Raw genomic sequence first — 13,772 nt, 5'->3', positions numbered from 1 at the left:
CGGAACGAAGCGGTTACCCACCAACTCGGCACGTTGATGAGTTGATGCCCAACGTACCGAGGCCGACAGCCTAACTACATGGGGAAGAAATGCAAGCCCCGCGCCGTGGCGATAGTTTTCGTGTTGGGCACGAGTCGGCTATCTGGGGAAGAACCTCGCGTCTCTTGGAGCTCGGAGAGATTCACGTCACATCTCAATCAGCTCCCTCTCAACTCAAGGCCATGTGGACGTCTCGCCCCCCAGAAGACGTGTCAGGTTACGCAGCGACTATCCCCACCGAAAACACGTCTGACGGAAGTTCCAGATATGAGGAACGCCATAAGTCTGTGAGATGTTCCTCTTCTCCGTAAACATCTGCCACTCAAGGACAGCAATAGCACCGCGTGTCCATCCGCATGAACATGGATTGAAGAGACGCAGGAGACATCTTCCACGCATGAAGAGGAGAACTATGATAACTGACGCACCAATCACCATTTTGTCAGAGGATGGGACTCGCCAGCTTCATCACTTGATTTGGGCTAGCAGAGCCTCAATATCCATTTTTTCCGCACTAGCAAATGCCCCTTAAGGCTAGCAACTGACATGGTTGGTGATGCAAAAGCCAGATGGTGGTTACTGATTATCACCAGGGGATCGCCATTTCGGCGCCGTGACATGCAACCCAGCTCTTCCGGAAAGCCCACGTCTTCCGAGTCCTTTGCGGTCTTCTTGGCATGACTACATACCATTCCGCTTTGCCCATTTCCCACCCATCCTTTTGTCTCTCTGCATCTCCGGGTCAGCTCCCGGAGATGATCCCGTCCCCCACCGTGCACCCCTACTTGTCGAAAGCAGAAGAGGGTGGTCAGAATGGCATCGGAATAGGTTCTTCGCAGTTCATGTGAAAGAAATTTCTACGATGAATACTTTTCCACCGGGTGAGCTGTTGACCTACACAAATTGATACCAAGCAAGGTTGTAAAGGATCGACTAAAGAGATGGCTGGGTTTCAACCTTTCCGAATATGCGACGCTTCTTGATATGCATTATCCATCTTATCTTGGGATTGACCGATGCCAAACAAAATGGTCATCAGGAATCCGCAACACCGAGCCATGGGTCACAAACACATCTATGCGAGTCGAAGATGCAAACACTTAGAATCTCCTGGCGACGATGCTTACCCAACGCACTGGATAGCTTCGCGATTGGATTGACTAACTATCTTCACATGTTGGCTTTTCTATGCTCAACACGGATTGGCTGGTAAAGCCAGATATGCAAGCCGACTGAAAGGTGCCACGTAGATATCTGTACGTGCTCCAGACGCAAAGGCGTGATCTCTTGTCGCATATGTCTGGCTTCCTCTGGGGATAGGGGTTCTTGAACCCATCGCAGAACATTCCATATACACTAGAGGTTCACGACGTAGGTACGCTGCTACGTGTTCCACGATCCGAAGATGCGGCAGAGACAACAACGAGGGGGGAAAGGGAAGGGAAGATACCCTGCCGAGCGAATGTTAACATCACTCATGGAATCCAATTGAATGGTCAACCAAACAAAAACGCAACGAAGGGGTTTTACACCCGCGTGGAGTTATGGGTACTTTGGATATGACTGATAGTAGCTCCTTGTTTTCACGATGTGAAATCAATATCCGGCAACCGTCTCCATCCCGTCAGTTATGCTACGCTGCTGCAGACATCCACTCAGTCCCTCGAACGAACGGGTCTGAACCTGCAGACTATTGTATGCTGCACTACCGCATTGCTTTTTCCAAAACCTGCATATCGTATGAAGCAGCAACGAAAGCCACATCATCTCAAGCCACCTCACCAAACATTCTTTTTTTCTCCCCCTTGTTCGGCGTCCACTGCAGGTTCTCCGCACACCCACCATGTATCCCGTTCATTGACTAAGAAAAAGGCGAACAGGTGCTGTGTTGCAGAGCAGGTTGGGAGAAAGTCTTACAGGCTTTCATTTGGGTCGCATGCCGTCTCCGAGAAAGTGGGAGTAGAAGACGCATCGGCATCGCAAATCTTTTTCTCGCCGCGTTTCCATTCCGGGTATATGAAGGCCGGTTGATTAAACCTGGATAACCTTGCCGTGTGCTCTTGGAAACTGTAGCCCAATCTTCCTCCTGTCCTGTCTGTCGTCAGAGATGAGATGGAAAAGAAAGGGTATAACCGGCAAAGGCAAATGCGGATAACACGCCCGTCTGGCTGGCGCTGGCACGACATCACGTTTCATCGTGAAGTTGATCATTCCGCTCGAATGGAATAGCCCATCTGAGGTACACATGTTTGTCGCCAGTCAAGTGTTTGGTTTGATCATGGTTGCTGCGTAGGCATCCTGGAGAAGAAGAAGAAAAAAAAAAAAAAAAAAAAAAAAAAAAAAAAAAAAAAAAAAGTACCTCCGTCCCGAGTACCATTTGCCCCTTTTACCCCTCCTCCCGAAACTCATTTCTACTAGACAAAAGATGTGTTGTCTCTCTTCGAGAGGCCAGAAAACGCGCGAAACAACCGGGAAACCAACCAGCTCCCAAGATTTCAGTCGGGCAGAACGGGAGTCAGCTCGGCATGGGGGAAGAATGGGGAAAAGGGCGGGGCAACAACAATATCTCGAATATCCAACTGGCCGTCCTGATCTAAGGAAGAGAAACAGAGGTCCGACCCGATAGTGATACACCCCACGGACTCGTGGTGGGTGTGTGGGCCGGCGAGTGGAAGGGGGAGATATTCGAGTTTGACGTTGTGGACGCGCATTAGGCTCACTTGCCATACGCGGCTTGAAGAGGTGGTCATATGAGTGCAATTCAGGTAAAAGACGGGAAGTTTTGAAATGGGAAACCGGGGAGAGGTGAGAAGACTGAGAGCTCGCGATATAACATCTCCATCGGCCCAATTTCCTCTTCCTTTTTCCATGGAAGAATGACTATTGCTTCCTCAACATCCATCTAGGACATAATCCACAACGGACATCAAGTTCCCTTCGACTTTCAAGCTCCGGAGCTATATATTTCAGCTTCCTACGGTTGCTCAAGTCTTCCAAGAACGTCTCTTCGTCTCTCCGATGACACTTTTTCCTACTCCAAGATAACATAAACCCCGAATTCTTTTGACTCCCAGCTACTAGCTAGCAGCTCTTTTCTATCTCGATCCCATCAAGTGCCACTTGAAGCTTTCAAGGGCTTGTGGTACACAACTGCAATTCCCACCTACGGAAACACTCGATTCGCTAATGTAAGTGTTCCCGTTCTCAAGTAAGAACCATGCATATCCCCCCACTCTCTCTCGGCAATGACACCTATACACAGTGCTGGCTACCTCGGTGGCCTTGTTGTGTGCACCCCAAGTACTTGCCCCGACGCCTGTGCCCCAGAACAAGCTCTTAACATTCCCTCTTCTTTATTGTTTGCCTTTGCTTCTCTGTCGAAGATGAGTTCCAGTCGCTCTTCTTCTCCCGGTGTCACCAGCTTTGGTTTATCTATGAGAGTCCATGTTCTGACCTAAACGACAGAGAACAACAAGTGACATCTTCATAACCGGGTTTGGCTCATCGTCATCCGCAACGGAACGTTCCACCCAGCCTGGTTTCCAGACCTCGAAGGGACCCCCACGTTGGAGGAAGCAGAACACTTGCTTGCCCTTCCCTATCCAAGACTTCCCCGCTGCCGCTTGTCCGGCTGACCTTCATCGCCATCCCACTCTGGCCAACCCCGCGATGTCTAACCATACCTCAGCAGAGCACATAGAGGACTACTCCAGGAGCTACAGCCCTGGACAGAGAAGACAGTCCTCATGTGACAAGTACTACGATGACGACGACTCGTCCGTCACCAATTCCAATTACACCACATCCACTGCACCCTCAAGACGATCGTCCACGGACCTCACCGTCCCAACTCGCGCTCCTGACCATTCCCCTTGGGTAGGAATCAACGAGCCCTCCGGCCCCGAGCCAGACTCCCACGAACTATGGTGCGAGTTCTGCGGCATTCTAAACTGCGACGAAGAATTTCACATCGGTGAAGAGAACCTCTGGATCGACCACCACCTGCACCACCTGAGCCACCAATTGCCCAGCAAGTTGGTCTGCTGGTTCTGCAACGACTACGACTTCACCGTCGATGAGCGCGCCGACAGAGCCGAGCGCCAGCAGAACTTTCTCCGACGCATGTGGCACATCCGCGAGCACATCTTTGACGACCCTCGCCTGACTTGGGAGAGAATGCGGCCGGATTTCTTCATGGCCGCGCACTTGTACCGCCTTGGCAAGATTGGAGATGAGGTGTACGAGGATATCAGAAACTACACGGAGCTGCCGCCGCAGTTAAGGATCCCCGGCACGCCCGGGTCGGTGTCATATGATAGGTACCACCAACATGGCCAAAGCCAGAGTCGGCAAAGCGGACCACTTGGCCCGCTGACTCCGCCGGATAATGATGATGGGTGGTACCGATCGCCTCAGGAGTTGAGGCGTCAAGAGCGCAGGAGACGGAGGCCGGAACGTCACCGCCCTTGAAAGGAAGGAACAGAAAAAACGGAGCCATGACTCAAAGAAAAGAGAAATGTTACTCTTGACCTCTTCTCTTGCTTTTGGTCGTTGGTTCTTGGTTATTGGTCCTTGGCCGTTGTCAGTCGGTCAGTCGCTCGCTGACTCAGTTGCTCATCCAGTCAACCTTCTTCGGGGCGGTTTTGTCTTTGTCTTCGTCTGGGCAGGTCCATCGTCGAGCCAAAACACGGAGGAAGATTCGTGTGAAAAACTCCGATACCCCTTTCATTCTTCCCGCTCTCTCATTTTCCATTCTTTCGTCCTTGGTTTCGTTTCGTTGTTCCCGAAGTTCGGATACGGCCACCGACGTACACGTCATCATGTTCCCTGATTGATGTCTGTCACGGGTGCTGCTTGCATTACACCTGCACCTGCGGACGGGGATGCGATGCACGGTGCAGACATCCGAGAAGCATGTGGATATCCGACGGATGGGATACATATGAGTTTTGGATCGGTGGGCTTGGGTGTTGGCTTTCGTGCTTGTTGCTGTGGAGCGTTGTGTTGACGTCTTCCTTCTTGTTCTTCTTTCCCCGCCTTTTTATGTTGGATGCTGATGATTATGATTATGATTGATGACAACTGCTTTCCTTATCTTGTTATTGTTGTGTTTCGCGGCTTGATGGTTTATCATGATTGAGAAAATCGATCGGCTGGCTGAGGGGATTCGGTAACCGATATCTGTTTCTGCCGAGATTTTTGATACGTTTTCTTTGGGGTGATGATGACTGATAATGATGATGAAGTTGATGACAGCGGGATTTCTTTTGGCTTTGGCTTTTTGTACTGGTATCGACGGCGGGCGGGTCTCGAGGGTTTGTCAACATAGTCAATCGCTCACGAAGCAATCAATTTTTCTTTCTTCGACGGTTTTGGTTCGAGTGATGCGTGAACTTTGTTGTTGGATGCTGAGTGTATCATCCTCATGCCCCGCTGTACAACCGGTGATGCTGAGAGAAGAAGAAGAAGTTACAGTAAGAAAGAGGGGGTATCACTCATCAGTGAAGAGAAAGGCCGTCGGACAGTGACATCCCACTTGCCAGATCGGACTTTGGAGAACTTTAGGCAGACAGGCCGACCGACGGGCGGCGGCCGAACCATGTAGTAGGTTGCTCCTGGACTTTTGCGTTGGAGACCATGATGAGGCCAAGTAAACTACCAAGTGGGAATGAATTCGACAGCAAAAGCTTTCATCGCTTCCGGAAAAAAAAAAAGGAAAAAAAAAAAAAGGCAAAAATAAATATTGCACGGAAGTGAACTCAAGTGATGAGGCTCACTCACATGTTTACACCCCTTACCCACGCCCGCGCACCGTTCGTTATTGTTGGCGGCACTAGTCTGGTTGCCTTGCGGCCGCCTCGTTTCCTTGTTGAAAATATGTACATAGTTGTTCGCCCATGCCATGCCATGCTACCTCACCGCATCCATCAACAACGAATAGGATGCTTTCTATGTTTCCCCTCCGATTTGTTTGATTTGTCCCAATCTTATTTTTTTTTCTCTCAATAGGGCAACGGACGGCGTGTCGATCGTGCTGGCAATGCCTCCTTTTCTTCTGTGCTGTGACTAGTGTGATCCTCTTTGGTGATAGGGGCACGGAAGTGTGGCTGTGCATGCAACGGAAACCTGAGGGTTGGTTACCCGCCCCATCCCGCTCACCGAAAATTTGTACATAGTGTACGGAGATGATACATAACTGTCCAATGAACACCAAGGCAAGGTAGATGTATAGGTTGTCGGGTAAAGTTTTGTAAAAAGGTAGATGAAGTGGCTGTGTGGTGGTGGTGTTGGTGGTTATGGTTGACATGTCGCGTTAGGGGAGTAACATCTTCTGGAAAGCCTGTCAAGAACGAGGAGGGGCAAAGCCTGCCTTGGATTTTGCATATACTCAAGGTCTAAATGGTATCCTTAAAAATGAAAAAAAGATATATAAATACAGAGAAGTCGAATCGTAAGTCTTGAGTCATATCGCATAAGGCGTCCATCATTACCATCTCATCCTCCTTGATACTCCAACTCAAACAGAACAAAACCTACTACACCTTCCCAGCAGCATCCCCTCGTCCCATAATCCCCCCTTCCCTCTCTCGTTCCTTGTTCCACCTCTTCTCCCTCTCACCCTCCCCAAGCTGCTGCTCCCCACTGGTAGGCCCCATCTCGCTAACCACCTCATTCATCCGCTCCGCATCCCCATGATACATCTCCGCACTAGGCGCCGTCGGCCTCATTCCTTTTCCATTCTTTCCCCTATGGAAGAACCACAAGCTCTGATCGGCCCCATATCTGACCAACTTCTTCAGCGGCACATCAAACACGTGATCGAGCTCCTCCAGCGTCTTGCCCTTGGTCTCGGGGACCAAGAATAGGGTAAAGAGAAACCCAATGATATTCCACCCTGCATACCAGCCAAATGCGCCCTGCGGCTTGAAGGCCGTGACCATTCTAGGCCAGGTAATGGACAGGATGAAATTGAAGAACCAGGTCGTCGCCGTGGCGAGGGACATGCCGATTGGCCGGATGTACAGCGGGTAGGCTTCGGCCGAGTAAGTGAACGGCACCGGCCCTTCGCCGGGGGAGTAGACCATGCCGAACAAGTAAATGCCCAGCGCGATGCAGCCGATGTGGGCTTTGGAGTCCTCGGGGATCCAGAAGCTGAAGCCGGTGAAGAAGAGGAAGAGGGACATGAGCGGGAAGGTGGTCAGCAGCAGGTTGCGCCGGCCGAAAGTGTCAATGGTGTACATGGCCGGGATGGCAAAAAGCCAGTTGACGACACCAAACCCGAGCGAGGCAGCCAGCGCCGACACATCGCTGAAGCCGGCGTCTCGGAAGACTGCCGAGGAATAGTAGGCGATGATGTTGACGCCGCAGAACTGCTGCATGAACATAAGTCCCGACGAGGCGATGACCGCATTGCGGTTGCGCCGCACGGTAAAGAGCTCCTTCAAGCGATTGCCCTTCTTGACGCCCGACATGGCTTGCTTCTCGGCTTCTAGGAGGGTGTGGGTGTAGAAGAGGTCGCGGGCGGCTTGGACCTTTTCGAAACGCAGGCGGCAGAGCGCCCCAAAGGCGTCTTGGTGTCGGCCCTTGCTGAGGTACCAGCGGGGCGACTCCGGGCAGAGGAAGGCGAGGCAGACGACGATGACGGCGGGGATCATGGCGGAGCCCATCATCAGACGCCAGTTCAGACCCAAGCCGATGCCGTGATCGGGAACGAAGTAGAAAGCGAGATCGGCGATGTAGCCGACCATGATACCGAAGGCGGTCCACATCTGCCATTGCATGACCAGCGCACCGCGGAGCTTGGGAGGGGAGCATTCGGCGGCGAAGATTGGGGTGGTGGCTGACTTGGGACCGATGCCGAGGCCGAGATAGAAGCGGGCGATGAACATGTGCCACCACGTGTTGGTAAAGGCCTGGTGGAAGCAGGCTACGGCTGAGATGATGCAAGAAACAAAGATGGTGCCTCGTCTGCCAAAGATTCTGTTCATCGGTTCAGTGAGCCAGCAGCCGATAAAGGCACAGCAAAGGTAGGGCGCTGAGTTGACGAGACCCAGAAGCCAGGTGTCTCTCTGGCTATCGGTACCAATGCCAAACTTGTCCTTGTAGAAGAGCTGGGCACCGTTGACGACTGTCTCGTCCATTCCTTGGACGGCGGCGCACAGAGAGCAGACTTGAAGGATGGGTGTTAGCATTATACTGCTTCACTCTTGTGATCATTCGGGGGGGGGATTACATACTAACAACAACCCAGTAAAGCATGGGTGGGTTAGACCACTTGTGAGTTGTTTCGCGCACCAATACCTCTTTCTCCCGTTCAGTAAGCTCCGGGATGAGGTCGTAGTTGCTCTCATCGCCGGCGATCCTGGCTCCGAGTCGAAAGGCCCTGATGTCCTCCTCGCTGGTGAGACCGGCCATCATTGCATATTCTTCTCCCATGGCCTCGAGACGCTGAGGGCTCAGACCGGCCAAAGGATTCGCTATCTTTTTTGAAGCCTCTAGTCGAGCGTTCTGGTTAGAAGTGCCGGTGCGGTCTGCGTGTTCCGCAAACGCGGTTCCCGAGACGGATTCGGACGATGTTGAACGGCGGTCATGCTTCTTCTCGTTGAGGCCACCCGTAGGGGCTGCGGTTTTTGTTGGGTTCGACGCCATCTCGGGTAGGGTGTTGTTCTGTCTCTCACTGGAGACACTCGGTAGTCTGAGCTTATGGCAAGAACATCAAGACAAGTGAGAAGGGAAAATGAGTTGTAGTCTGAAACTACTGGATGCTGGGCGCTATGGCTCGGCTGTACATGATACATATATATATTTCTGCATGGCATCCGAAGCAATGGCCGCCCGGGCTGCCAGGGACCTGTGCTTGTGCTTGGCCATGGCTATTAGCACTTGACAAATCCAAAAGCCGAGAGATGACACAGATGTAAGCCCAAATTCGGACCGGCCAAGGCCAGCCATGAGGGAATTATCCGGGGTAATCCGGGGTGATTCGCGATCGACGTCACATTTCCCGGATCTCACAACGTCGAGGGCCTTTTTCCTTGGGTGTCGGCGGCTGTGAAGGTGCTGATCGTTGTGCTTATCGAGCCTGATTCAGGCTGTTGCTCCGTGTGTGCAGCGGGACTACTGTGTAACGTTGTGGTGAGATTGCTGATCGGCAAAGAAGCAGCCAGGTTGGGTGGTAAAAGTCAAGCTTTGCGAGGCCTCGGAATGCCTTCATTGGTAACATGACGTCGATCGTCCGGGGAACAGAAAGGAAAAAGTTGGAGAAGTCAGCAAAAAGTCTGGGGTTTGGGGTTTGGGGGAAGGTGGGGGTCAACTGGGGACCTCTGCTACCCTACACGGGGTTAAGCACGGCAATAACACATGGGCGTGTGATCGCAGCCTGATTCTGTTAAGGCGCTGCTGCTTGATCTAACCCAATCCGGCAACATGTTTTGACTTGGTTTCCCCCTTGTTTTGTCCATGACTCGTTCAATTCATGCTCATCACTTGTAACACGGTTGAAATCACCAGGTTTGCTTGTTTGTTTGTTTTCGAACAGGCGCTTCCATATTCCCATATTCCTACGTTTACCGCCTAGTGAAATTCCCTTCCTATGCACCACCAAACCAAGGGGCAGCCACTGTCGTGTCAGGCTACACGCGCCACGCACCCCCTCTCCTCCTCCTCCTCCCAAATCCCCAAAAACCCAACACTTCCATTTCCATGTCCCATTCCTCAACCCATCCCCAACTTCCCCCTAAAAAGGCGGTCCACTCTGCCAAGTGACAGCCTTAAACGGATACCAAGGTCCCTCATCAGCCCTCACCCCATACCTTCCTCCATGTCCCCCATACCCTCCATACCCTCCATACCCACCACCACCACCACCGTGATAAACAGGATAAGGCTGCGGCACCGGCACATGCACAGGCACATGCACCGGATACGGCGCCGGAACATTGACCCTCACAGGCACCTCGACCGGAACTCGAACGGGGACTTCGTAGGGAACTTCGACGCGAACAGGCACTTCGACTTCGACTTCGCGGATCTCACGCACGGGGATCTCGTGGTAGATGGGGACTTCGCGGTAGATGCGTTCCGGACGGGTCTTTGCGGGACCACAGCCGGGTCGGGGACGGGGTCGGTAAGTGGCTTTGGGTTTGGGTTTGGACGAGTCGCAGATTTGTTGAGTGGGAGGGTGGCATGTTGGAGCTGGAGCTGGACGAGGTGATGGGAACGAAATGGGTGGGTGGCCGGGTGGCAGACGGGGATAGTACGTTGCTGGCTTTGGCTTGGGTGGTTTACAATCTGCAACAACGGGTGTTTTGGGTCGTGGTCGTGGATGGCAGGATGTCGGAATTGGATGCGGCGGGAATAGGCAGCTATAGTCTTCGAACTTGGTGTGGCATTTGGTGACGGCTGGCGGTCTCTTGTAGGAGAGGACGGCCGAAGAACGCTTTCTTTTGGGGTGCTTGGTTCCAGAGGTGAAGCGCACGTGGAGATTGTCGGCTTTGCGGTCTTGGGATGACGATGAGGTTTGGGGATTATCTGATGGGCGACGATGACGGGACCTTGATCTGGATCTGGAACGGGACCGGACCACGGTAGTCACTCGCTGAATTCCGGGTGATGCGACCCGGGATGTCCTCCGGATTTCCACTCGGCTTGAGGAACGTCGCTCCATGCTTCGTCCTCGCTCCGCATCAGCATCGTCATCGCTACCGCCGCCTCTTAGTCGATATCCTTGGTACTCGGCTCTCCTTCGTTCCCGGGCTCTGTCTTGATTAGCTCGTCTCTGCCTTTGTGCCCTTTCCTCCCTCAGTCTCTCTAGCGAGTCGCTTCGATCTACCACCCGCCCCGGTGTCCCAAACTCAGCTGCCATCAGAGCCCGTCTCACTCTTGCTTCCATCGCGGTGTCCATAAACTCTGGGAAGAGAGATCTGTCTAGGTGGCCGGGTAGCAACCCTTCTCCTCCTCTTGCTCCCCACCTATTCAGGTTGTCCATCGGCGCGGTGATCTGATTACTCCTGAATACATTCGAGAGGAACTGATGCTGGCTATCAGGGTAGCTGAGGATCAACTTGATCAGGAACTCGGCAAAACCTCTGGGTGTGAGGCATGGAGATGGCAAAGTGGCGGTGGTCCGCGGTAGAGTGCGAAGACGGTATTCGACGTCGAGGTCGTCATAGAGTCTTTGGACCCGAGTTATGGATTCATCGCTGGTCTCATTTCTGAAGACATCTAATGCGCAAGGTCAGTAACTCACCAACGTAGCCCACGAAACTCGCTGTCCATCATCAAACAATTGCCAAACAGTGGGGGGTAAGACACTCACCCCAATACCTCCACTCCTCCTCTTCCCTCGGCCCCATCATATAATACCTATCAAAAAACCTCCTCATCCTCCTTGGGCTGATGAGACCCTCCCTGTCCAACATGGTCGACCGGCCCCCAGGCATCTCACGAACCTAAGCAATCCTCGACGTTAGCACATTTACCGTTTCAACCCGGCGCCTTTCCAACAACCTAACCTCCAATAACCAACTCAAGAAGAAAAGAAGAGAGAAAAAAAAAAGTAAAACTCACAACCCATCTCCCCAAAGCCGCCAACACCTCCCTCAGCCTCTCCGTCGGCCTCTCCTCCTCATCAAACAACACCCCCCACGCCGCCCTAGGCATTTCGTCTGCGTCTAAGCCTGCGTCTACGTCTTGGTATGCAGTGCTAGTAGTCACGGCAGTAGTGTTATCGTCTTCGTCGTCGTCGTTAAAGCCCCGAAAGTCTCGTCCTGCTCGCAGCCCGTTGCTGATACTAGTGATGGTCCTGATGGCGATTCTCAATCTTCTGTCATCCACTTCGTCGTCGTCGTCCTCTCCAACTCGCTCCTCCTCTCGCCGGAACCGTACCCTTTGAAAAGGCCGCAGAAGGGCGGGGGACGGTGAGCGGTTTGGTTGGCGGATGAGTAGTCTCGGGGCGGGAAATCGTCTCGGAGCAGGGACGTATCTTGGGGCAGGGAGGTACCGGATACGACCGACTGGTGGGAAACCTAGAAAAGCTGGTGGTGGAGGAACTGGTGGCGGGGGTGGTGGTGACGGCGTACGGTTACGGTTACGGTTGGGGTAGAAATGGCGGACTCCGTGGTATAAGGTTACGCGGGTATTTGTTCGCGGTTCCCTTGACCGTGATCTTGATCTTATCCTGATCCTGCCTCTTCCCTCCCTTCCTCCGCTTGGGCCCGCGATGTTGTATGCCAGGTCGTCGTCGTTGTCGAGGATGTCGAAGTTGTCGTCGTTACCGTCGAACGAGAAAGCGGTGGATAGGTATGATGACGATGATGGTGATGGAGGTAAGAAGGAAGAAGAGGAAGAGGAAGCAGAAGAAGAGAAATACTCAAAAGCAGACGGAGGGTCAGGTTCCTCGAAACTAACTCGTCTCTCCACTCTCAGTCTTAGTCTCGGTATCGCGTTTGGGATCGGGATTGGGGAAGACGGTCTAAATCTGGGTGAAGCTGTTATAGATCCTGTACGAGATCCACGAGGAGGAGACCGAGCGTGGATGATGTCCAAAAAGCGATTTGGGTCGTCGTTGTGGTGGATAGTGGTCCTTCTACCAAAGCCAGAGCCGGACATGGCTGGGAAGGAGAGAAGGGAAGGAAAGGATCAAAACAACAAAAAGAGAAAGAGGACAAAAGCCACCAGAAAAAAAAGGCAAACTTCCTGTGTCGGGAAGTGACCCGTGGGATTTTGCTTTTGTTTGGCTGTGTCCAGTCTTGGTTCCCGAGGAAAAGGGGGGGCTGTGTACTGTGTGTTATGTGTGTGTGTGTTCCTGTGTCGAGGCGGGCCGATGAAAGACTATGTTTGTCACTACACAGCTTCAAGTCAGTCAGCCTTTGCACAACCCTCTTAGTCGGTGAGGTGGAGGGTGGTAACTGCGGCTCAAACAGCACCACCAGCACTTGGAGAAGTGGTGTTCTTTTCTGTCGAGTTGGAATGTTGTCTGTATGTTGTATGTTGTTCCGTGACGTGGTTGGTGTTTCTGGACATACCTCAAGTGTGTTTGTGGTTGGATGTTGAGGTTGTATTGTGTTGTGTATTGTGGTTCACGAAGGCAGACGTGTTACAACTCTCTCTTGTGGTTGCTGCAAAGTGTTTTCCAGATCTGTGTTTCTTCTCTTTGACGGTTGAGAATTGGGAAAAGAAGAGATGGTTTGATGTTTAAATCTCTTTGTCCGCAATTTTTTCCCACTACCAAGTGTTGATCATGGAGAAACCCAAAGAGATCATGACAAAACCGACATTTAGATACAGATGCATCACTCTCGTTAACTCACTTTGAGAGAAGCATAAACTGACAAAAGACATTTGCAACCCGCTCCAACACTCATGGTGGGCTGGCGAGCAGGATGCACTTACACGACAGCAACTGGCTAATGTATGGCTTATCGTCTGGCCGGTGACACATCTGTTTGCCATGGCTAAAAAGGGCTAAGAGAGCAACACGACCGAAGAAATTCTGTAGTTATCATGGAAAGGCAGATGTGCTGAGCCACATATGTACACGTCGTTAGTATGGCAGAAACTTTGTGCTATCCATCATGCCGCCTACCACGCCTTACCCATGAGACATCTTCCCGAACTCCGAGAGAGCTCTGCCTGTCAATTTGACCCCTTTGTTTGTTCTTTTCTGTGCACCGTTGTGCTACTGTTCGTCCGTGGTCGCTCTTGAGGGACCATACTTACATGCCTATGGGACT

The 13,772-nt window shown here is 52.2% G+C and overlaps 4 protein-coding genes across 4 annotated transcripts; 2 read left to right on the top strand and 2 right to left on the bottom strand.

The window, feature by feature from the left end:
* Nucleotides 1–89: 89 nt before the first annotated feature.
* Nucleotides 90–410, top strand: B0T23DRAFT_405742 (uncharacterized protein; the record flags this gene model as incomplete). Its single annotated transcript, XM_062839043.1, has 2 exons — nt 90–326; nt 378–410. 2 exons carry the CDS (start codon nt 90–92, stop codon nt 408–410), a joined length of 270 nt encoding a protein of 89 aa, XP_062692172.1.
* A 1,874-nt stretch (nt 411–2,284) lies between these two features.
* B0T23DRAFT_405740 (uncharacterized protein) lies at nt 2,285–4,509 on the top strand (the record flags this gene model as incomplete). The annotated part of the gene is made up of 4 exons (XM_062839042.1): nt 2,285–2,309; nt 2,666–2,691; nt 3,114–3,227; nt 3,505–4,509. 4 exons carry the CDS (start codon nt 2,285–2,287, stop codon nt 4,507–4,509), a joined length of 1,170 nt encoding a protein of 389 aa, XP_062692171.1.
* Nucleotides 4,510–6,387: 1,878 nt separating this feature from the next.
* On the bottom strand, nt 6,388–8,900 carry B0T23DRAFT_174451 (uncharacterized protein). Its single transcript, XM_062832967.1, has 2 exons — nt 8,277–8,900; nt 6,388–8,209 (listed from the first exon to the last, which is right to left on the bottom strand). Exons 1-2 carry the CDS (start codon nt 8,686–8,688, stop codon nt 6,576–6,578), a joined length of 2,046 nt encoding a protein of 681 aa, XP_062692170.1. The 5' UTR covers nt 8,689–8,900; the 3' UTR covers nt 6,388–6,575.
* A 631-nt stretch (nt 8,901–9,531) lies between these two features.
* Nucleotides 9,532–11,977, bottom strand: B0T23DRAFT_382923 (uncharacterized protein). Its single transcript, XM_062837366.1, has 2 exons — nt 11,477–11,977; nt 9,532–11,274 (listed from the first exon to the last, which is right to left on the bottom strand). Exons 1-2 carry the CDS (start codon nt 11,478–11,480, stop codon nt 9,776–9,778), a joined length of 1,503 nt encoding a protein of 500 aa, XP_062692169.1. The 5' UTR covers nt 11,481–11,977; the 3' UTR covers nt 9,532–9,775.
* Between the last annotated feature and the right edge of the window lie 1,795 nt (nt 11,978–13,772).

This window comes from Neurospora hispaniola (genome assembly GCF_033458365.1).
Source record: "Neurospora hispaniola strain FGSC 10403 chromosome Unknown B0T23scaffold_5, whole genome shotgun sequence".
Taxonomy (NCBI): domain Eukaryota; kingdom Fungi; phylum Ascomycota; class Sordariomycetes; order Sordariales; family Sordariaceae; genus Neurospora; species Neurospora hispaniola.
Note: the sequence above shows the minus strand (reverse complement) of the source record. Positions and strands in the feature narration are given on the sequence as shown.

Coding starts and splice junctions, on each gene's coding strand:
- B0T23DRAFT_174451 (XM_062832967.1), bottom strand. CDS start 8,688: ATGGCGTCGAACCCAACAAAAACCGCAGCCCCTACGGGTGGCCTCAAC. Junction 8,210..8,276: donor GCTTTACTGGGTTGTTGTTA/GTATGTAATCCC, acceptor CCATCCTTCAAG/TCTGCTCTCTGTGCGCCGCC.